Below are 26399 nucleotides of genomic sequence, written 5' to 3' on the forward strand. Positions count from 1 at the left end.
TGTATTATTAGGATAAACTTCTGAAAATGTCAAACGTCCGATTTTCATGAATTTTGGCAGAAACACTCTAAATGACGTCAATATATGTCTTCAAATGGATTTTTACTAACAAAGAAGTTTAATGCCAAAAATATTTGAACAAAGTTTGCGATCGCATTCACGAGCATGATGCAACTTCATCGTGCACTCATGATCATAATTCTTTTTTGTCAATAATCACAATCCTGTATTAGAGTCGGCATATCAAATAACTTCCACTATCTCTTAATTCTCAATATCGAATATTGCACCAGGCACAAGAGAGTATGCCACTCTTTCTCGGAATTTCTAGGAAAAGATTCTACTTGAATTATAAAGATCTCTATAGGATCACGAACGCGGACGACTCGAATAACCGATTGCTCAGTCACGAAATTGAAAGGATGGTTAGAATAGAAGAGATGGTTTGTGACTGGGAACGGAAGATATCTTGAAGAATGAGCAGGGTAATGCAACATTAAAATACAGAGTTTGTAACAAGTAATGGTAACAAATATATTCTATCGCTCGTTTATACTATTCCGTACACGCTGGATGGCAGATTAACGAATATACATTATACAAAGCGTTAATGAGGCGTGCCCCTCCAAACGGAGTTCTTGACACGCGATATTATAATAGATACACAGGTTTTTGATCTCGACTGTACGAGCTCCAAATTTTTTGAGTGATTCTATGAACCGTTGATATGATAATTAAAGAAACTAACCGAAATGCGATAATTGCAATGGTAGTCAACTGTGCTTAACGCGCTAAACACTTCTGACCTCGAGCTCGACCAAGAGAATGACGAGAACTATTAGCCGGAAGGTGGAGATTCTAGAGCATACGAGAACATCACTTAAAATCTAACATAATTCCGCCGCTCAAACGCGGCACAAAATTATGACGCAACGATAACAAAATGATCTGGCCACGGTGGGTGAGAAACTAACTCGAAATTAATGGAACCTGTACGATATCGGGCGGGATGGCACAATCACGCACTGCGCGCCTGCTATGGCGACGCAGTTACTCGCTACAATATCAAACTCAACGAAACAAAATGATATTCGCGGATACATGCGATTCCTCGAATCTAGAAATCGGCGGCTTTACAATACTACGCTGCGCTCGTCTCACCACGGAATTCTCCCCTGGCAGCTCACTCTCCACTTCGCAATCGCTATTGGAACGTCCTGTGTCCTCGCACATCTAGCTTTCGAGTTCGCCACAGTACAAGCCGAGCCCGAGGTCCTTTCGGAGGCATGCAGGCACCGTAGGCTCACTTGATAAGCCTTATCGCGCCTGATTAGTCGCAAGCCATCTCACGAGTCCGCCCTTGCGAGTCGTTGTTACGTCGCGCGCCCTGTAATCTTGCGTGAGATATGACTTGTAACTGGCATCTTTTGCGGTTGCTCACAAAATTCTCCTCTGCATTATTTGGGCGGAGTGCTTCTAGAATGTGATGGGTTCTTTCGTTGTATGATATCTGCTTCCGCATTGATGCGTCCTCTTTTAGCAGAAGCTTCCTTGCGGCACCAACAGCGGGATCTCCTGCTTGTTTTATGACAAAGAGTGGATCCGTCTCTTTACGCCGCTCGAATCTTTCCTTCCTTAACAAGTGCCTAGAAGGAATCCGATCATACGCTCACAAACAGAATATGGGGAAGTGGGATAAAAGTCGTTTCGCATAGAAGCTTCTTGCCAAGGAAGGAAGTGCTGAGAATCGGTTTGCGAGGAAAGTCATACACTCCTTAGCAAGAGAAGAGATGAGATGAAAGTCGCTTCTATAGTTTAAAAAAAATCCGCTTTTTTTCAAATTGCTGGAAAAATCAGAAGAATTTTGGTTTTTTTCGAAAAATTGTTTTTTTTTGGGAGAAAAATAGCTGTTTTTCGTATTATGTAAATGACATAATACGTAACTTTTAAATTTCTTCATAAAATTAATATACGATCCATGAAATTATGTAACATTATTTTTATTAAAATTTTTTAGTTAGCCTTCTACATATTTTTATTGTAAAACTTAATCTAACCTTCCTTTAGTACATAGCAAAGCTTAAGTACACGCGACTGCGCATTGTACTGCACAAGTGATTATTATGATGCGATATGATGCTTCTCGAAGTTTAGTGCAGAAATAAGAAACAGATCTTATATTTATTTATATTACTCTTAAAATTTGTGTACTTAAAACAAAATAGATATATATTCATTAAACAAAAAAGAAAGCATAGATGTTGAGTAAGAAGAATAATTTGAACGAACAAAAATTAATATACATTTATAAAGCTGTAGTCATTAAACTATGAGTAAGGATAAGTTTTTAAAAAATTTCGCAATTTCTTTTATTCCTGTCGAGGATATGATCAAGGGAGGACACATAAATAGCACATGTCAAATTAGACTTAAGACTAACTATATTTTATTTCTTTTTTATGTACATCACAGTGAGCCAATAGGTTTTTTTGTTAAGTATGCCCTTTGACTTTCATAAAGTTTATGTAAGTTCAGTCGGTAATCATATACAGCGGATTGATTCCCTTACACTCCTCTATCAATACTCACTCAGCTAAAATAAAAATATGTAATAATTCGGTGAGTGATTTATAATATATACTTAGGAAAAAGAGTATACGCGTTGACGCATGCTACAAATCAATTTAAATTTAACATTTGCACACATTTTATATGCTTATCTTTTGTTAGAGGTTTAGTGAACGTCGGATATTTTCATCTGCGAGAATATATTAAATATTAATTAATTTTTGTTCTTACGCTTCCCTGGACAAATGGAATCTGATGTCAACGTGTTTACTTCTTTGGTGTATCATATTTTTTTACATAATGCTATGGCATTTTGTTGTCACAGAATATAGGCATAGCATCTCTGACATAAAATGAAAAACCTAATTCTTCAAATATAGTTTTCTAACATATACGACCTGTCTTGTGGTATCAGACAAGGCATATATTCAGCTTCCATAGTAGATAACGGAATTGATTTTTGACGCTTTGAGAACCACATAATCGGTCCTCCTGCAAGGATTAATGTACTTTCCGAATGTGATCTTCGATTAACGCCAGCCCAATCGAGATCTACAAATGCTTTCAAACTTTTGTGGGTTTTACAAAATATTAAACTGAAGTTTTTAGTTTGTTTCAAGTAACGTAATACATGCTTGACAGCTTGTCAATGTTTTTTTCTCTGATTTGCGTTAAAACTATTATACTTAATACTGCAAAAGCTATGTCCTATTCGACGCAGATACTTACCGAAGCATCCGTGCCCGGTGAATATCTGTGTCATCCTATACGACAGTCTGTCCTACGCTCCGTCGGTAAGATCCGCTCATCTGGATGCGGGCCGTTCCTATCTGGATCTAAGAAAGAGGAAGTTCTCCATTCTTCCCGTTACCGGAAAAACCTGCATTCTGTTTTTTGGAAAGACACCTCTAGATCCAAGTCCAGTATCGAGCACATGGCACGGGCGATAGCAACACGCGCGCTCGCCCCTTCCCAGTCACCCCCGCTGCGAACACCAGAGTGTTGTCTGTGTAACAGACCACCTCGGCTCTCGGTGGGAGGGCAGTGCGAAGAACGCGATCATGTGTCAGACTCCATAATAGGGGCTTTAAAACAAACCCTTGGGGGACCCTACACGACATCGCGATCTTGCAATTCCACCGTCCCTATCCGTATATATGAGACTCTTCTCCCAGAAATAATCCTCGACTATGGCGACCAGGCAAGGAAATATTTGGAAATGTTCTATCGCCTTACCCGATCCGAGGGGAGAGTATTGAATGCATTCTTGATGTCTAAAGATATCGCTACGACTACCCTCCCTTCTTTCGTGTTGGCTTCCGCGAAGACTCGTACTTGATTGATCGCATCGATCGTAGAGCGGCTCTCGCGAAAGCCAAACTAGTTTTCCGTTAGATCATTACCGCCCTTCCGGGAGATGTGCCGGACGATGCGAGCCGCGACAACTCTCTCAAAAAGTGTGTCCGCCTCATTCAGCAGGGACGGTAGCCTGCCGGAAAGTCCGCAGACTGCCCTTCTTCCGTAAGAGAACAAGTCTGACATTCTTCCATGACCGAGGAAATCTGTCGCATCTAACGCACTCGTTGAAGAGTTGTCTCAGGTGCGACCCCACCGTGGTGGCAAAAGCCCAAGTCCTGCCTGGGATCCCGTCTGGCCCTGGTACCTTTAGGAGCTCCCGCAACTTCTTGAAGGCGGGACCATTTCGCCCTCAGAGCAATGATGTGAATTTGAAACCGCATGCAGCATGCGATCAGCGATTGCGGCGCAACCGGTAGCAAGCACGAGCCCATGACCTGTAACTTGATAGTTAGAAATGTGCAGATTATATCGCTCTAACCTTTTCGCATTTACGTTCTCATTGCTTGCCTTGTCGGCGCGCTGAGGGCGAGACATAGAGTCTGCTCCTTCCCACGTAACTTCACTGAAGCAAGCATCAAGCGACCGAAAAATGTTTTCGGCCGCTCGACGTATAAAACGCGAATGTAAGATTCCAAATTCGCATCACTGTCTCAGAGACTCCAGGTCTTTCCTCCACTCGTATGTCGGGGAGGAAATACAAGGAAATATCTTCTCCGTTCCCCGCTGGGAATAAGCCGCTCACGATCTTGCGAAGGAGTTAAAGGTCTAGAGATTCCGTGGGGGCACTGCCCGCGCGGAGTCTTCTAATTAATATTTGAAAAAAAAAACATTCATATCTAAGGGTTACAAATTTTATTTCTAAAACATTTATAATAATTATACTGAAATTAACTACTTCAAATTGGTATTAAAAAACGCGCCTTAGGTGAGTCTTCTACGTTATCCGCTACATCACTTCTTCAATTGATAAAAGTGTTATTCATTCTCTACTTCAATTACAACCAGCTAAACTAGTAACGAAATTATATAGATATAATAAAAATATCATCATTTAACAGATATAATAAAGTATAAACAATTTACATTACTATAAAACAATTGGGTAAGTGTCGGATAATTTAATCTCGCTTGGCCGATGTCGCGCGCCGTGATTAGCTTAATATTGAAACTGTGTTCGATTTAATTTGTTCACATCGATCGAATTGTAATTATTAATACTAAATATAATAGTAAATTGTTAATATTTACTATAGGAGAATGACAAGATCACTTTATTTTATTTATTTATATTAAAATTCAAAGATTTTCGGTTCATGATTTGTTTCCATAAAACTGAAAAAAATATCTTTTTTAAGACAAATGGCAAAAACGCTTATAGTTTCTTAAAATTCAACTTATTAGCTGTTGATTCATCACTAATAAAATTTTTTTCCATTTATTTTTGACAAAAAGATGAGGTTTTGGAAAAAATTCATTTCTTTTACTTTTTTTTCCGATCTCTTTTCGTTTATTGCAAAATATCTTTTGTGCTACGACATTTTAGACTTAAAAATTCTTTTTTTTTCAATCTTCAAACAATAGATTGAAAAAAGTTAATTAAAATCGATGCACTACAATCTGAGATATAAGCAAAAAAAAAACGCGGGATTACATACCCGGATATGGATAGATAGGGACTCTTTTGAAGGGTGGGTACTGAGGGTTAAAGATAGTATTACTAAAATTATATTTTTTATTTAATTTGGTGTGGGATTTAACATGGCGCCAATTTTGTTAATATCAAATCTTTTATACGAATAATACATATCATTAAAGTTAAAAGGATGCTGCAGTGTCCTGTTTTATCATTGATTATTAAAGACTCTTTTCTCTTAATTGTGTTTATGGATTGAAAAATCCTTCTCCACAATTAAAGTATCGACAACAACGCAATTCGTCAGCTACAATTGAATATGAAAAACGAAAGAAAATTGAAGACTTACAGTTTTGTTATCGGCTTCTGTAATCAACATGTTACAATATGTGCTGCATATAAGTGAGCGGAACATTAACCGCTCGAAATTCTCAATCCCTCCAGGGCCTTATGCCCGCGGGGCCGATTTACAAGGTCGCGCTCGTGGACGCGCACACTCACTCCGCCAAAATGAACAACACAAATGTTAAGAAGAAGAACAAGAAGCGTTTATTAATGCAGAATACAGAACAGAACACCACGGAAGATGAAGCAATCAAGAAATACGTCCATAGGTGCCGACAGCTCACATCCAAATCAGACGATCTTGTTGTCAGATAGAAATGCCTAATTGTCTCGCCAACGCGTGCTCTTCGCTATACCAGGGACGTCGGCAAAACACGGGCGTAACACTATATATGTATTGCTAAAGAATAGAGACTTGCTCACCGCCCTTACCCTTTTAGCAAGAATAGTTGCTTTAGCAAGAACAGAACTCACTATTTCGATTCTCTGTCTTGCAATGTGAACAGAATATCAAAGAACTGCAATCTTTTGTCGGAGAAAATCATGTACTCAGTTTTGGTTATAGATAATTCCATATCTTTATTGCCAAGAAGTATACACATTATGAGTGTGTTCTGAAGAGATTGTGTGGCCTTGATTGAACTGGAGGAAAAATTATCATATTGTCAGCATATTGGAGAATGCGAGTGTTGACAATCATTGTGTCTAGGCAATCATTTATATCCTTGAGATAGACCATGAACAGTGTAGGGCTGAGAACTAAGTCCTATGGAATGCCTTTATGTGCCAAGCGAGGTCCGACCAGCTCTTCGTCCACCACGAAATAATTTTCTCTCTCTGACGTAAAACCAAATAAACCACTTCTTGATTAGAATTCCGATGTCAGATCATGACGCAAGAATATCTGGTACTACGCAAGAATATCTGTCATTCTGAACATCAAAAAAAACAGCAACTTTAATCTTCTTCTTATGAAAGGACACTTGATAGTGATCAGATTATCGGTGCACAAACGCAAGGATCTAAAATTTGGGTCCCCATTTGGGTCGATCATTAGAGAATTGGCATCGATTCCAAATATCACTTTAGTTTTTCAGAATCAATTTTTCTAAAATCTTTAGCAAATAAGGTAAAAGTGAAATCGGCCTGAAACCTTTCCCTTCTGATTTGGGAATGAATATCATCAACGACCTCCAAAAGGGGGGAAAAACACTACGTGTCAAGATAGCATTGTGTATATCTAGTCTCGATACATGTCAGGTATGGTCAAAATAATTTCTATTTAGTCCAGCCTCCGAGTCCAGGAACCGAGTTGGAGTTAACACTAGCCAAGGTCATACGGAGTTCGTCCTTGATGAACGGGGGGGTCCAAGCTGTTCTCTACAGCGCTCTCCTCTTGAATTCCCGGATTCGTGACTTCTGATACATTATTGCCAAGTTCAAGATAGGAGTTCGGAGAGAGCCTCGATTTTCTGCTTTTTAGCTTCGGTTCCAGATGTCTGATGTGAGTTACCAATCGTGTTACCAGTTCGTGCTTCTTGAAGGTTCTGATAAGCGACCAGATCTGCGCAATAGGAGTTTTGGTACTATATCAACTAGAATCCTCCAGCCTTTTCTCTTTTACCTTTTGAGCACCTTCGCATACAACCTGGAGACTTTAAATGAGAGTAATTTTCTCTCGTAGGCTGCTTCTTAAACATTCGGGCCGCCTGTCTGCGAGAAGCGACAGCCATCTCACATTCACTGTTTCATCAAAAGGATTACTTTGTCTGTTTCTTCTGAGTCCCTGAGTGCGGAACTTGTTTCTCCAGAGAAAAAAATGCGCGCGCTTTCTTTAGTAAATGATTTTTTAAATGTTCATACTTTTCAGAAATATCCTTTGGCACCAGAGAAGAATTTGGAAAAAAATACGGCATACAAATCGGTAGTAAGTGACCTCAATTCTCCCTTGACTAACTTCAATTTATAGCAAAATTGGCAGGCTCTATCTATCTTATCGCCTATGAAGGCACTAATTAGATAATGATTTGAATTATAGGGATCCTCTTCCGTTTTCGAACTAGCAATCAATGCCAGGACAGACGAAGCCACCGATCGATGATTTCCTATGTCCCGGCGGTTGTATCAAAGTGGGAGAATCCTTATTTAAAATCACGAACTCATATTTCCAACTTCTTCAACGTATGTCCTGCTATATTCGCATACGCACAGTGCCAGTTGCTATAATGTGCGTTTAGTTCACCTACAATTAACACATACTCATGCTTGTTAGCAAAGTTCAGCAGCGTCCAGTGAACCTGAGCGGGTAACGTTATTCGAGTGTCTATTAATATTTATGATCATAATGATGTGTGTATCAAGCTATTACTTAACCCCTTAGATTTCCCACGAGGGATGCCAAAATGGAATAAGGTCCAACGTATCAAACCTGTTATCTTTCCTTATAAAAATAGCAATTGCCTCTATTGGGATATCATGCCAAATTTGTATGTGAGATGCCATACTAAACTTGGTGTCATATCTAATTGTAAGAAGCGTCTCTTGTAAGCATACAATGTCATATCTGAACAAATCATATTTGAACAATAGGGACTTGAGGCAAATTGCCTCGGCAATTCCACTAAATGACGGCTGAACTTTTAGACGATTTCTTTATGTTAGCCGTGTCTGTTGCAATAAAAAGAAGTTAAAAAAAAGTTAAAAAAAAGAGTGTATCTAAGGATCCCAAATAACTACTCAAATTGGGAGGATTAGTGAACTGAATACCTAATGAAAGGAACCTAATTAAGCTATTAATGAGAAGAGCAATATACAGTCCTTTATCCTGTCTTACCAACCCAAGCAATAATTCTCCTAAATTAATAAACGAGTTTGGCAAATCGGGGGGGGAGGTGGATCCCTCTCCTCGCCCTGGGCGTCAACCACTCTCGGCAAAAACGTACCGAAAGTAACTATCCATCTCCCGAACTGCGATGTCGATCTGCCATTAGGATACAATAGGCTTTCTTTGCGTTCTCTCTCTAGGTTGGTCTCGCCGAGCATTCGTCGATCCACGACGAAAGTGAATATCAAAGCGTCGATAGAATGGAGAAAGGGAGCGCGATGAGTTCGGTCTAAGACGACTAATTACCTCTTCAAGCGGTTGTTAATGCGGCAATCCACCTACCTTACGAACTGAGAACGTCAGCATACAAATCAAGGGCGTAACCCGCACGATCGCTCAGCATGACATAAGAATTGTTTGAAAAGCCATCTGTATTAATGCGAAAAACTAATTCTATACGTCTAACATTGTGTCACACAAATCCGAAAACATCATAAAACCAGCCCCATCAAAGAACGCATCCACTTTACTAAGTCACAAATAGCGCAGATCTCTCATATAACCTTTAAATTCCACCTGTTCCTATCCGCCACATTGCGGTATAATATGTGGCAAACCCTAGATCGTATTACATATGAATAAGCCATTATATCCTCATATAATCCTCTAAAAGACAAAAACAGAAATATATATATATAAACTTTGTCCTTCACAAAAATTTACGACTTTGTCTACTTAACGAACCTATCCAACAAAGACCTGTCTCAAGACACTATATCTTCACTTACCAAAGGCCCTCGCCAAACAGTTGATACATCTCGTGGTTGATACATCTAACTTCGCAGTGGCATCTAAAAATGTTTCAAAGGAAGACATTATCAACCAAATAGAATCTACCGACTCCCATCAGAACAAGCAGATAACATCCGCAGACAGATAACCAATATTCTTTCCAAAATCAAACCCTCTTCATCAAACATTACTAGACAAGAGCGATTGGCCCTCCAAGACCTGAACAGGGACACAGACATCATCGTGCTTCCAGCCGACGAAGGCAACACGACAATAGTGATGAACACATTAGACTATATATAATAAGAAAAAGATGGAGAATTTCTCTCAGACAAAGCATACAAAAAGCTTGACAAAAATCCAATTAACACAATCGCACCAAGAGCCTAGTGGAGAAAAGCAACATTTCCAATAAACTCAAATCAATATTAAAATCTACAAATCCTCTCCCACCAAGACTGTACGGACTACTAAAAATACATAAACCAAACATCCCCCTTAAACCGATTGTTAGTGCACATACATTTCCCGACATAACAACTTATCCCGCTTCCTAACACAAATATTACATCCCCTCACTGGAAAATCCGAATCATACATAACCAACTCAATGAACTTTATACAAAAGATTCTAAAAATTCGACTACGTCCCACAGACTTACTTGTAAGTTTCGACTTGTATAATCCCTTTTTACACAAGTCTCAATAAAAGATACATTAAACAGAATAAAAGCTTCACATGAAGTCCCCTCCGACTTGATCCCGCTAATAGAACACTACTTTAAGAACCACTTACTTCCTATAACAATCAATTTTATGAACAAACTTCAGGAACAGCGATGGTCTCTTCTATTTCTTTGCCAACATCTTCATGGAGCATTTTGAGAAAGAGGCCCTCAGAAAAATATCCAAAAAACCAGAAATTTGATTGCGTTATGTAGACGACGATTTGTAATATGGAGACACGGCAGAGCCGAACTCCATAAATTTTTTATTTTCTTCAACAATCAACATCCAAATATCCACTTCACTATAGACATAAAGAAAAATGGAAAACTCCCTTTCCTAGATGTTCTTGACGTTCTCTAAAAAAAGCTGACGATACCTTAAGCCATCAAGTATACGGAAAACCAACACACACAGATAGATACCTACATACCGAATCGCACCACCACCACCAAACACAAAAAAGTCAGCAATCAACTCACTTGTAGATAGACTCACTTTCACTATCTTTGACAAAGAACATCTACAGACGCAACTCAATCACCTAAAACTAGCTTTACAGAAAAACGGACACGGCAAAAAAGACATAATCAATAAAATAATCAATAAACATACAAACAAGACAACGTGTGTCTCTGACACACAATCAAACGAAAAGATCTTATCCATTCTCCCATATGTCAAAGGAACAACAGATCGGATTGGCAGGATATTAAACAAACACAATATCAGAACTATCTTTAAACCCAAAAAGATAGGACAAATTTTAAAAAATCCTAAAGATCAAAGACTTCCACTCAGCTTCGCAGGAGTATACAAAATACCTTGTTCCTATGGGCAAGTATACATTGGAGAAACCGGAAGAATTTTCAACCTACGGATAAAAGAATACCAAGTGATATCAGGCTAACATACGCCACGCAGTCGGCATTATCAGAACACAACATCGAAACAGGACATAAAATACTGTGACAAAACGACCACGATAGCCAATATTACATCATTACTTTCCAAGAAAATATAGAGAAGCCATAGAGATACAAAAACACTCTAGCAATCTAAATAGAGATAATGACTATACATAAATAAAATATGGAAAACTATTCTCCTGGTTATTGAAGACCAACCAATTTTCTCCACCTCTCCCTCCCCCACTCACCCACAATTCTCTTCCCCCTCCACCACTCCAAGCAACATAATACAAAAAGGAACGGCCCGAAGAAACAGCTCAGTATCTGGCTACTCCTCGCCTTGATAAAATGAACTGCAAGGTTCACGAAATGTTGGCATTCCAGAATAAATCTGGACACGGAGAAAACTTGCGAAATGCATAATCTTTAAACTGTAGCAATTACGCATTCTAGAGATGTACACTAAAATCTCGTACTCAATCTTAAACGGCATTACCTGTTTAAAGAAGTCAAAGTTTCTTACCTTTCAAACTTAATGTACAAAGTGCACGATGGGATATACGTAACCTTGCCGTTGACTTTAACATGCCAATTAAGCCTTCTGCTATTTTAATTGAAAATTCAATAAAAGATTTGATTGTGTTACTATCTATTTTTTGCGGGACATTTTTAATGACATCCGTTCTAATTACTCTATGTTAAGGAATGCTTTCATGTTTTGCTAAGAAGGGATTCTTTAAGAGATTATTAGCTGCTGTGTATGTACTTAGCTCTTATGCCAGAATCTTATCCTATCTTTTTAATTTCGCGAATGTTGTCATTCACTATTTCCATAATAACCTTTCCCATTACTATAGAATATAGAGCCATAGGAGCTGATGTCGAATTCTTGTTTCCGGCAATATGTATTCGGTCGTATGTATGTCCATAATATACGAAGGGAGATCATCCTTCTGTTTGGTACACACTTGACGAATTTGAACTTCCAGATCTTGACCTGAGTATCAGGCTTAACTATCGTAACAGTAACTTTCTTGAATTTGTTGTGACTTACCATATTGAATGCTTTATCTAGATTTTTAGTGGACCTTTTCTTCGAGAAAGACTCGGGGTCTTTTTCCCATTCCATATTCTCAGCGTCAGAGTGAGCATCCGTCGAGTGATCCGAGCTCGCAATGTGTTACATTAGCCTTGTAACTGCAGTCATAGCCACCGCAGTGCTGGTATCAGACTGGAATTCTGTGTCACCAGGGAGAGGAGATAAGGAGGCTTGTTTTAATAGAGATTGCCTTCTCTCAAATTTACTGAATTATTCAAGAGTTACACGCATTAACAGTCTAGGGAGGCGAGGGGAAACCCGAAGTCGAGTGCCTAATCTCACCTTCTGTGAAAAAAGAAGCTCCGCTCATAAGCGAAAAAGAATTTTGTATCCCATTAACTATTATGTAATAAAATTAACACTAAATTAGTGCCTAAATTAGCATCAGCGAGAGCACAAATAAAAAGGGGCAAAGCCCAGACCGCTAAATCCACAAAGCAACGCAAATGCGAGATCGCGAAGACATATCTGCAGCTCGAGGCGTTACGCGCGAATTATATTTGCCCGTGACAGAAATTTGAATACGAGTAAATACTGAGATACATAATCTAGCGGTAAACGGAAGAACTATATCCGATATAACATTTCCATGCCATATTTCTACTGTGTTTTGACTATTACTTTTTTGAGACAGCATGCTTAATTTTGGCATGTTTTTGCCCTCATATCATGCAAGCAATAAATTCGATTTCTGACATTTGCCAGTTTAATATGATAATATCACGTTATGCTCAGTTTTGATTTAGTTTCTGATAATATATTGTGTCAGTATGCAATGTATTGGCTTTATGCCAAGAACTTCTGCTTAATCTTTGCAATATATTTTCATATTAGCATTTTTTGCTACATTTCTACCAACACTAATTGAGATGGCAGATTATGTTCGATTACTGCCCAAGTTCTACCAATATATAATAGTATATAGCATACAAATAGTAATATATGATCTTGGCAGACTTGGCTATTTGGACATTTGATTGGCATTATTTCGCCATACATTTAGTAACTATTATCAGACTCAGAGGGTCAACCACTACTACAAAAATGTACAGTGATTGCAATACACAATTATAGCAACACACTTTATTGCTAACATTGCTATTGTATTATTTTTTTATGTATTGCCACTTATTGCGCGCAATATTGCCAAGTATTGTTAAAGTATTGCTATGTACTGCTACGTATTGCTAGCATATTACTAGCGTATTGCTATAATACTGCCAGCATTGCATGTTTTATTACTATACTGCAATATATTTCTAAAGAAATGTATATTAATTGCCATAGTGATTGACCTCTCGTCAGACTCCTTCCTTTTTCAATGTACGATAAGAAATAATGAACATGCTCATAATAAATGATCATGCATATCTATTGAAAAAACTCCCATTTAAACAATACAAAAAGATAAATATAATAGGCTAATAAGAGTCAGCAACGATAAACGGCAATTATTTAGTAAACAATCAATACTCAGATATTGGATTGATGTCTTCTTTATTTTGAACGTTTCGACTCTCTTTGGAGTCCTCCTCAGCAAGAATGATTTAAGTATAATTAGCTCCATAATACCTAAGGCACTCGCAAATTGATAAAGATGCAGCGTTGTTAATCTGATATTTTTTTTAAAACAAATATTATTAAAGTGATATATGCGTAAACAATTCAAATGACTTACCATCATGGAACACGAAGCATTGCTCTGAATCTTTGTTGAACATATTAAAACTTAAAAAGTAGAATTGTTAAAATCAAATATAAAGATATCACACATATATGATATATCACACATTTTTAGAACACACATCCGTGTACAACGACGTGTCATTCAGATATGAACTATTCTCTAAGTAAGAGATCACACAGTAAACATTAAGGCAAATTTGCAAATATGACGAACAAAATACATGTATATAGTTACTTGTTAAGTAAAAATCGCAATAAATTATTGTATAAGAATTAAAAACTGTCAAAATTATTAAAATTGTAAAATAAAGAATTACATAAAAAAAACAAAAAATTCAATATAAAACATATCCCATTAAAATTGTTACATTTTTGTCAACCAATAAAACTTTTTCAAAATAAATTAATAAACTATAAATCTAAAAAGATTACTAACATCATTCAGGAGAAATTTTCAAGCATCACTGCATAGGTATGATGCAGACCTTCTGAACGTAAATTAAGGCCATTCCTTTGCATGTGTATGAATGCCATTTTCGAAATCAATCTTTTGTTCAAAAATTTCTCCTTGTCTAAAATTTGGACGTTCCTCCAATCGAAGTCATGTGAAAATTCAATACGATGTTCAGTAATTACAGAATGAGTGTCAGTTCCAATTTATATGTCTACGATGTTCAGATATTCTGCTGGAAAGTTTCTTGCATGTTTGTCCCACATATGATGCATCGCAATTTTTACAACAAATTTTACAGACCACATTTTTATTATCAAATTTTGAAAGAACGTTCTTTTATATTTTTATGAATCTATTTAATTTGTTGTTGAAAAACGCTAATTTTATGTTGGTGTCTTTACAAATCGACGAAAATTTCTCTGACGTAGAATCAATATATAATAACAAAAACTACGATACATGATCACTAACTATTGTCATTTGGGACATTATTACTAAAAAATTTTTTGTTAAATCAATATTTATAGACGACTATTGATCATGTCAAAAACAAATTTTGCTGGATAGTCATTATTTAGTAATGTATAAATAATGAACTTAATATTGTTATAATGGATAGTCATTATTTAGTAATGTACAAATAATGAACTTAATATTGTTATAATGAAATTTTGGAATATCTGAGAGTAATATAACTCTGTCCAACATACCCATTATGATACCTTTTTATGAAAAATAGAGAAATAAATAGTTTAGATAAATGTGACAATAAATAGTTTAGATATCGTCCTGAGAATATTGGTTTATGATACCAATCTAACTCTAAACAGTTATTGTTATTAATAATGGTACATCTAAGAAATTAATACTATTGCCTTCTATTTCCAAGGTGAAGTGCAATCTCATCGGATGAAACGAATTAAAAGTTGTCAAAATAAAATCAATCATATCAGACGGGACTGCCACCATAATATCAACATATATACAGTGCGACAAATATGTTCCCGAACAGGGCCTGAAAGTCATAATTGAAACAACAATATGCATATTTTTTGATTTTATTATTCAAAATATTCTCCTCTGGCATCAATACACTTGTTACAGCGATTCAATAGTGATTCAAATGCATGTTCTAGCTCGGTTTGCGGAATTGCCTCTAGTGCCTGTGTAGAAGCTGATTGGATGGTCGGAATGTCATCAAAAAAGCGTCCTTTCAATTTCAATTTCAATTTTGGGAATAATGAGAAGTCGCAGGGGGTCAAATCAGGTGAATACGGTGGATGGTTTAACACAGAGACACGATTTCGAGTCAAACATTGACGGACAATCAATGAAGTATGACTCGGTGCATTATCATGCAACAAAGACCAATTTTCTGGATCACGATATTCGGGGCGAATACGATGAATTCTGCCCATCAATCGCTTTAAAATTTCGAGATAATATGCACCAGTAATTGTTTGGCCAGTTGGAACAAACTCTTTGTGGATAATACCTTTGCTATCAAAGAATGTGATGAGCATTGTCTTGATTTTTGATGGAACTTTTCGTACTTTTTTTGCTTGTGGTGAATTTTTTGACTTCCATTCCGCACTTTGACGCTTAGTTTCTGGATCATATTAAAAGCACCATGTTTCATCACCCGTAACAATTGATTTTAGGAAGTTTGAATTATTTTCTGCGGCTGCAACGATGCCTCTGGAATAATTGATTCTCGCTGATTTTTGATCGCTTCTTAATGTGTGTGGAACAAACTTCGCACAAACCTTCGTTTTACCCAAATCTTCATATAATATGGTTCGAATCGTTTCTCTACTGATATTTAAAGCCTCCTCCATCATTTTTAGTGATGCATTGGGATCGTTTGCAACAAAATCACGTACTTTTTTAATCATTTCAGGTGTTCGAACCAAAATTGGCCGTCCTGATTTTTTGTCATCTTTAAAGGTTTCTCTGCCTTCCAAAAAACGCTTATTCCACTCAAAAACAGCTGTACGACCTAAATATTGACTGCCGTAAACTTGTTGCATCGATCGGAATGTTTCTGATGCACTTTTACCAAGTTTTGCGTTAAATTTAATCACTGCTCTTTGTTCCATATTAAAATTTCTACCTCGACCAAAATCTTGTTTAATATGAACTGTCATATCTTCGTTATATGTCAACCAAAATGAATGAAACTTTGACAGATGATAGCAAAATGTTCAACTTTTAAAATGCATGTTTGAACGCACAGATGTCGCCACTGGTTACTGAGATGTGATTCGTGTCCGGGAACATATTTGTCGCACTATGTATAATCCCATGTTTAATACATCAATAATGGTCTTGGGACACTTTGTGAGATTAAAATGGCTTAATATTGTTTACTTTACAAATATTAACATACAGAACAAAATATCTTATTTCAATGTATATCGGAGATCTTATGAAGTTAGGGGAAAAAACGAAAGAAATAAAAAAATAACGTACTTGCTAATATGAAACTTGTAATATGAAACATCCGAAGTAAAGTTAATTCAAATTTCGCAGCATATTGGAATGTCGCGAAGAGAAATGCATTTTTTTACAACATTGGCTACTGTAACGTCCAAACCCTTGAAAATTTGGTCAAGGAGACAGTGAGAGAAAATGGAGAGGGTGTGGAAGGACGGTTAGACTCAATCTCACAGATATACGCGAGGAGACGAACATCTGTGAGTCATACGCATCTTTTCAGTCCTGGAATATAGGTCAACGTCCAAACGGACGCTATGACACCTGTTCCGCTGGACAGTGCGAACGTCAGTCCTACTTTTTGAGTCAAGGAACTTAATCCTTTTGACTTGGGACTGGACCTCATGCGACCTCAGGTATTGGAGGGAAGAAAATGCGAATGGTGATTTTAATAAAAGACAGGGGAATATCTTAAATTATATTTATTAATAAAAAGAAAAATAATAATAAAAAAGAGTTTTATACATTATAAAACTTCTCTCTTCCCCTTTTTACATAAAAATATTAGGTGTACAATTTTGCTTCCGCCGTTTTTTTTCCAAAATTCGAGGCTTTATTGTAAAAAACTGGTTATATAATACATTTATGATTCAATCAAAGTATTGTCCATCTGGTCCATCTTGTCTGCTGGTCACTACTTTCTTCCATCTTTTGGGCAGCGTACCAATCCCGCGTCGAAAAAACTAATCATCTTTTGAGACAATCCACGAATCGATCCAATTTTTTATTTCTTCATAAGACCGGAAGTGCTGGTCAGCCGTTTGCCATTGATCGAAACAAGTGATAGTCAGAGGGAGCAACGTCTGGAAAATACGGCAGGTGGGGTAAGACTTCCCATTTCAACGTTTCCAAGTATGTCTTGACCACTTTCACAACATGGGGTCGAGCATTGTCATGCTGCAAAATCACTTTATCGTGTTTCTCGTTATATTGCAGCGTTTGTCTTTCAATGCTCGGCTCAAACGCGTTCAATACTGATCACGTGATTGTTTCAGTCGGTTTTAACAACTCATAATACACTATGCTGGTCCCACCAAATAAAAGAACAACCAAATAGAACAGAGCATGACCTTGGAGCCATGAATATTCGGTTTAGCCGTCGACGTGGAAGCATGGCTGGGAATTCCCCATGATTTTCTGCGCTTGGGATTATCATAATGAACCCATTTTTCGTCCCCAGTCACAATGTGATGCAGAAATCCCTTCCGTCTTTGCCTTTCAAGCAGCTGTTCACAAGCAAACAAACGCCGTTCAATATCTCTCGGCTTTAACTCGTATCGCACCCAATTTCCTTTCTGAATCATTCCCATGACTTTGAGGCGTTTTGAAATAGCTTGTTGAGTCACTCCCAATGATCGTGCCAATTCTTCTTGATTTTGACACGAGTCTTGATCAAGTAATGCCTCCAATTCTGCATCTTCGAAAACCTTCTCTCTTCCACCGCTAGACCGGTCTTCGACGTCAAAATCATCGTTCTTGAAGCGTTGAAACTATTCATGACACGTTCTTGCACTAATAGCGGCCTCACCATAAGTATTTGAGAGCATTCGATGAGCCTCAGCCGCAGATTTCTTCATATTGAAGCAGAAAATTACGAGAATTTGGTTCGTGAACTGACATTTTCAATCGAGAATAACTTTATGATGCAGACACAAATCGATTAATGTTTCTATGGGGATTATGTTGACAAATGCCCAAGTTTATTGTATGACGTCTATGATCTATTTATTTCGACCACTACTTACCGCTAAAGCCATCTATAGGAAAACGGCCGAAGCAAAGTTGTACACCTAATACACATTTATGCGTTCGTGCGTGCGTGAGTGTGAAAGTGTGCGTGCGTGCGTGTGCGTGCGTACGTGCGCGCGCGCGCGCGCGTGTGTGTGTGTGTGTGTGTGTGTGTGTGTGTGTGTGGGAGAGGAAAGGGTTAATGGATATGGGAGGCGAGGAAAGTGTTGCAGGAGCACATCGGAATTAGGTGCTTGTAGAGAACGGTGTAAGGTGTGGGATTTCCGGGGATGTATACGGGACTAATCTGTCCCCTTCGTTGGGGGACGAATATAGCCTGAACATCCGATCCCAGTCGATCGGCTCGGGATTCGGTTGAAACGGGAGGGGCGGGAGCTGATCCAAAGGAAGAGGGAGTAAGAATCCTTCTTCGTGAGAAAGAGGGGGAGGGAATCGTTTCTCGAGAAGAGGAGGGGAATAACCGAGGATTTCCTGAATAGCAGGGTCGATGACAAGAGGAGAGGTGAGATCTAACGATTGTGCCTCTGTTGATGAATAGGAGATCTCGGCGAATAGTTCGCCAGTCGGTGTGGCGGCGCAATTGTGGGTGGCCCTGAGGAACGGTTCCGCCTACTCCTCCGGACATAGGAGGTTCGTCCGCGTTTCCTAACGCACTACGAATCGAAGGGTTAAAATTGATGTGTGTTCGTTGGAAATGCGTGTAAATGTATTTAAGTACAATGAATGTGTTTCCATGCGGGGAAACGCGGCGGTGGAAAAAAATAGCGACTTACTATTAGCTGGACCCAAGATATTGGATAGGTTCCAAGGAGATCGGGTAGGTGACGAAGGAGATCCGTCGTCCGCGGAGAGCGTCTGAAGAGCAGTCGCCGTGGCGTACGGCTAACTTCAATTGCGATTTGATTACAAGTTCACACTCGGACGGGATCGCGAACTGGTGTGATTAGCGCGGATTTCAATAATTTCCGCACTGTCCGTGACAATGGGTTAACTCGTAATTGACCGCGAACTTCGCTGACGTGGACCGGGTGATTTGAAATTTCGTACTGATGCTCTGCGCTTTCGCGGGACCTTTATTTATACCCGAAAAAGGGGCGTTGTGCCCTTTGTCTAGGATGCAAAAGTTAGTTGCAATGTCACGCGAGATTTACGATTTTTATAGCGTCCTATCGTTTTTAATCTAAAGTACATCGTTAGAGTAGTTTCGAGAAGAAAAGAAGTGATTTACGTTTTTCCTTAAAGAGCCAAGATTGCTCCAGACGGATGACGAATTCTGTTATTCTCGCGGAAAATACGGCTAGGTAAACAAATGATTACCGTGCACAACTAGGTTTGCGTGCAGGGCTACCATTGTCAGCCGCGAGTCTGATCTTAGATAACGCTACCATGGGAAGTTATCCCATGCATTTTACGATTTTTTAAGCGCGACGTAAAGTCTGTTTTTCTAAGATGAAATTGTTAGTCAGTTTCGGATGACAAAGCCTAGATTTTTACTATTGCATGACTTCGGTGCATTTATAATGTCTTTTGCAATCTTGTTTCTTTTTGGGCCTGCATTAAGGTTGTTATTCCTTCCGGGTTGATTGGCATTTACGAGTTTTCGCGGAGTCTATCCGATCCCTCTTTTCAATTTTGTCAGACCGTTATAACAAGGCTCCGCTCGAGTCTTACAGACGCCAATCATAGTCGCGACGTAGAGCTGAAGAAAAGAATCGTGGCGTCTGTAGGACGTAACACTACTATTAGGTGTTGGAATTAATTCGTAGCGTTTTTAATGAAAGAATGTTATTTATTTCACATGAGCATTAAAAAATACATTAATGAAAGTACTTCCCATCACTTGTAAAACGCTACGAATTAATTCCAACACCTAATAATACCAACCATTGCTGAAATATAAGGGATGCTCATATTACCTGCAATACTCATAATAGTATGTACAAACACGTGTGTTAAATAAAATTTTTAAAGGAGGAGATTCCAGAAAAATTTTAACTGGATCTTGTTCTGAGTGAACAGACCTACATTTAAGGGAAGTAACAATCCATTTGAACACTTGGAGCCTTGCTAAAATCGACTTTGAATAAATTATTGCATCATGTTCAGATCAAAAAGACATATAGCATCACATTTAAAATCCAGATTAAGCTATTTTTGCATCAAATCAAACATGTATTAAAGAAAATCGAAACTTTGATTTAAAAATCGCTTACTAGCGATCTTTAAATCTTAATATTTTTTTAAATAAAAATTTAGGGGTGTTTTTTTGGCATGAAATGGAAACTTTTGAGCTGAAAGGCCATTAAAAAAAAAATTTTTTTTCTTATCAGTCTAATATATATATATATATGTATATTGTACTTTTCATAGATATTATTAATAATGTTTAAGAGACTTACACGATTAAATTTTGAAGCCATCAATGTAAAAAGTTGTCGCGTTTTATTAACACAGTTGAATTTTTATTTTAATTTTCTAATTAAATAGGAGCAGTTTTAAACGTAGCGTTAGCTGATATTTCTTCAAGTTCCTATTTTGCATAAGATTCGAATAAATTTTTGATCAAGTATTATTAAATTCATTTTGCTACGATCTTCAGATCTTATAGATTTAATACTTAAGGAACATTTTTTTACTATACTTCAATAAATATTTCCATTTCCTTTTTAATGTTTTCGCGAAATCTCGCAATGATGTAGGACACGAAGGTCTTAATATCTTCTCCATCGTACCATCGATCTTTTTACGCTTTGAAATGGAGACTAAAGGAGATATATTTTCATATCTAAAAAGATGTAATTAGGAAAAAGAGTTTTAATAAGTAATAAATTGTGAGCAACACATATTATACACATACTCTCTGCTCACATCATCATATATATTTTTCACATTTCGGAAATTGTTCTGAACGTTTCGTTTTAAAGTTTCTTTAAATAATCGTATATTTTCTGCATAATCATCAGCTGATGGTCGTGTCTCTTTGTTTATCAAAATCTATTATGTTTCAACTTTCCTCGTCCAGAACATCCTTTCTTTTATATTTACATGATAAATATCTGTATTTAACAATTAGATAAATATAAATTACACATTATATAATTTACAGTAAGAATCAAATAATACATTATCGAGATAAGCGAAATATTATACGTACATGGTGGTCGTACATTTTCTATGATAAACTTTATCGCAAATATGAATATCCATCAAATTCGTGTTTATCGAGAGAATAATGATGATCTTTTGTATTTGGATTCATGTTAAATTGTTTGAAAAGAAACAGACGTTTTTAAGATAACAATAAAAATGATTGCGTAATCGAAATATGACGAGAACTCCGAAATATAACACGATCGTGACGATCAACTGCAAAATCGATAATTTAGTGCAACTACATTCAGAAGGTATGTACTTATGGTACGGACGTTCATTGTGTAACATGATGATGTGAGCAACAAGTATATGTATAATACGTATTGTGCACACACGCACGCACGCACGCACGCACACACACACACACACACACACACACACACACACACACAGGCACGCACGCACGCACGCACGCATATACACATACTAACACACGAAGCCTTTTGTATGGATTATCATGAATTGAAAAAAATATATAGATTATAAACTAATATTAAAATCTCATAAATTAGAATTCATCTTTGTGGCACAGTAATGACCATTTTGATGAAGCTATTCAAAAAGCCTTTTAAACCGGTTTTACTGCTTCTTATTTTTTCTCTATATACCCTAAAAGTAGAGATATTAATATTATTAACGCAAAATGAGTTATATGGGACATCATCGTAATTGAAAATTAATTTTCAATTTTTGGGACATTTTTTTTCGGGACTTTGCATATCCTCCAAAAAAATAGTTTTCTTTAAAGAAAATTTTTTGTTACGTATTAAAAATATATTTCTTTTATTTAAAAAAAGTTGCAAAATTATATAATACAAACTATTCTTTTAATTCTACTACATGGGCTGAAAAGTCCCGGGATTTTTCAATAGGTGGTGCCACTAGAAAATGAACATGATTCATTTCGAGAGATTCATCTGTCACTAGTTTATGTATGAAGTTTCATGACATTTCGTTCATTCGTTTACAAGCTACAGTCGTTTAAGTGGCGTTACTTTCGCCTTCGTAAAAAAAATGGAAAAACAGGAATATCGCATCTTGATCAAACATTGTTTTTTGATGGGAAAACTTCTGAACAATCATTGAAATGGTTACAGAAATGTTAACCCATATCTGCTCCTTCGAGAACAACAGTTTATCGGTGGTTTAGTGAATTTAAAATGGGTCGTACAAGCACCGAAGACGCACCTCGTTCTGGAAGGCCAAAAGAGGCTACGAATGCAGAAATCGCAAAGTAAGTGCATCGAATCGTTTTGAGTGATCGTAAAGTGAAGTTGCGCGAGTTAACTGAGGCCGTGGGCATCTCAAAAGAACGGGCGGGATACATTTTGCACGATGTTTTGGAGATGAAAAAGCTATCGGCACGATGGGTGCCACGTTTGCTGACCATCGACCAAAAACAGCAGCGCGTTGATGATTCAATGGCCGGTTTGGCGTTGTTGCAGCGTAATCGAGCGGACTTTTTTCGAGGTTTTGTGACGTGGATCCATTACCATACGCCTGAGTCCAATAGGCAGTCTGCAGAGTGACCGAAAAGCCACGAAAGCCGACCAAAAGACCAACGCTCGGCCGGGAAGGTTATGGCCTCCGTTTTTTGGGATGCGCATGGCATAATCTTCATCGATTACCTGCAGAAGGGAAGAATAAGTTACGGGAGAGTATTATGCAGCGTTATTGGACAAACTGAACGACGAAATAAAGAAAAAATGGCCCCATATGGCGAAGAAAAAAGTTCTGTACCATCACGATAACGCACCGTCACACACGTCCTTGAAAGCGATGGTCAAATTGGACCAATTACGATTCGAATTGGTTGCTCACCCACCGTATTCTCCAGACTTGGCCCCCAGCCACTATTATCTGTTCCCAAACCTCAAGCGGTGACTCCAGGGAAAGAGATTCACATCAAATGAGAAAGTCATCGCGGAAACCGAGGCGTATTTCGAAGGCCTGGACGTTTTGTACTACAGAAAGGGCATCGAAATGTTGGAAAATCGCTATACCAAGTGTATCGCCCTCGAAGGCATGTTGAAATATGTGCATATGTTGAAAAATAAATATAACTTTACCCATAAAACGCTTGTTTTCATTTAAAATCCCGAGACTTTTCAGCCCATGTAGTATAAGCAAGAAATAACAAACAACTTCTTCAAATCCAAAAAAATCGAGTTAATGTCAATAAATAACAAATAAATAACAATTTTACCCATTTGTGATGTCACAGTGACAAATTTTGCATTCCATAAATATTATTTATGCATTTCATCTCAATACATAATTATTATGTAGTAATCATGTCGCCGTTTCGTATTTAAATCATATCACTGTTATGTAACTACTATACGTAAAATGGAACAACTTTGAGAACATTCTCCGTAAATTCACATTATTTTTGACATAATTATTGTTACGAGTAAAAAAATTAAAACAATGTATGAGTTACGTGTTTGAGATATTATATATCTGTATGTGTGCTGAGGTGAATCATAGCGGTATATTTGCAAAATTAAATTTAGAAAGAAATTGTTCAGTAATTAGGAAAAATATTTCAACTATTTAAAAATATATAATTGTGCATAAAGGAATATCAAATTAATTTATACATGTGCTTATAAAAATGCATAATTGGGGCGAAATAAAAGCATGATTCTACTTAGGATTTTTTTAAACTTTTTTAATATAATATTGATTGTAATAGAGAAGCATTGCAACATTTAATTTCTTAAAGACATTACATAAATTCATTTGACTGTACCCATTTGTATAATAAAAAATAGCAAGTTATTTTAATTTTTATCAAAAATTCATCATTTTGTAATTCGGCCTTTATTCCGCCTATCCCCTTAATTCTTCCTAAATTATGATGCAGAAATATTACAACACAAAATTTACTTTCAGCGTGGCAAAATTTTAAGTAAATAATTGTATATATATGCTATGTTATGTATGTATATTTATAATATCATATTATGCAATTTCCATAATTTGTTCATTGCGACATTGAATTATAAAATGATTAAAAGTTGGAATTCATATAAAATTTATTATTCAGATTAAAAATAGATCTCAATTCTCAATTATTTTCGAAAAGTATATACATTTTTTTGAGATACTTAGAAATAATAAAATAAAACCTATCTGACAACTGATGATATTCGAAAAATCGAAAAATTTTTTTATTATGTAACTGAATTATAATATTAGTCGAATTAATCGAATATCCGTATTTTCAAATCGAACTACAAACAGCGTAATAGATACGTATGTACGTATACCTTCGAGATTATTTTTATTCAGACGCAACAATAATTCATGTTCCCTGATCCTAATATCCATTTTTTCTTCTTGCGGGAAAGAGAGAGAATGAAATTTATATAAGTCCAATAATTAAGTGAAGTTTCTTCACAGGTATGGTTTCAAAACAGACGGGCAAAGTGGAGAAAGCAAGCACGGTTACAATTGCTGCAGGATGCGTGGAGAATGCGATGCTTGGGTTTAGGAAGCGCTACGCCGCTGCTTCTCGGCCGATCATCTACTGGTGGTCTTGAGAGGACTAGCGACGCGTCCTCAACTTCTCCGTCATCCTCAGCTCTTACGGGCTCGCCGAATACGACTGACAAGTTACCTGAGATTGGCAATCCCGTATCGGTCTGCAGAGATTTTCGAATCTTGTCTTCACTGTCACCTGGGTAAGCATTTTGAATACAGAAACATATTTTTGATAGGTATACAGGGTGATCCAAAACAACCCGGGTATTCGAAAAAATGTATTTCTGACCTAATTCTAAGATGATTTTTCCCTGATGAAAATTTTATCCGAAGCTTAGTTTTCAAATTACAAGAAGAAATAATTAGTGTATCACGGACCGCGTAGAAGAAACGAACAGGAGCAGCGCTCACGGTTAAACGCAGATAGAGCTCTTATAATCAGAGTTTGATGAAAACGGACAACTTCTGATTGGTTCTCAACTTTAATCCACTCGATATTCTTCAGATAACTTCGTACATTGTCAAAGAACGAGTGCAAAGAAAAGAAAGAAATAGATAAACAAGCAGATGAGTAAAATCTGTGTCAAAGAGGTTAGAAATCTTTTCGAAATCTCGGATAAAGAGAAAATTAACAAATTACAATTGCACAATTCGACCAATTGATCAACTCGATTGATTTATTCAGATATTGTCGTCATGTATTGCCTGTCACGTATTCTAATACTTTTTAGACATGCGTTCATATGAGAAAGCAATCTGTTATCTTTTTCTATCCGCCATTTTTGGTCCACATTCGCCACACTTTGATTATAGGATTTCTAGACACGGATACTTTACGCGCGAGGTACAGATCGGACGCATTCACACGTTTATAAAAACATATTCTCTCTTTCTCCTTTGTCAGATCATCTCTTTGTCTTTCACATACTTTAAATATGCTAATTTCATTCAATTATAAATTAGAATAATGAAATTGAAATGAACCTTGAATTCTTCGAATATCGGATTGTTTTTTAATTACACTGATAAAATTATTAGAGAAATGTTGTAAAAGAACAAAATTAAATAATAATTACGTACGATAAGCGTTAAAATTATTGATATACAAATCATAC

The 26399-nt window shown here is 37.0% G+C and overlaps 1 protein-coding gene across 2 annotated transcripts in view; it reads left to right on the forward strand.

Moving 5' to 3' along the window:
• The window catches only part of LOC105155036 (uncharacterized), a 342981-nt gene that overhangs the window by 181975 nt on the left and 134607 nt on the right, over positions 1-26399 (forward strand). For both annotated transcript variants that reach the window (XM_087409286.1, XM_087409287.1), the window contains exon 3: positions 25204-25484. In XM_087409286.1, coding sequence (XP_087265412.1) covers positions 25204-25484 — 281 coding nt within the window. The remainder of the gene's footprint in view (positions 1-25203; positions 25485-26399) is intronic.

This window comes from Acromyrmex echinatior, chromosome 9 (genome assembly GCF_024713525.1).
Source record: "Acromyrmex echinatior isolate Ae372 chromosome 9, ASM2471352v2, whole genome shotgun sequence".
Taxonomy (NCBI): domain Eukaryota; kingdom Metazoa; phylum Arthropoda; class Insecta; order Hymenoptera; family Formicidae; genus Acromyrmex; species Acromyrmex echinatior.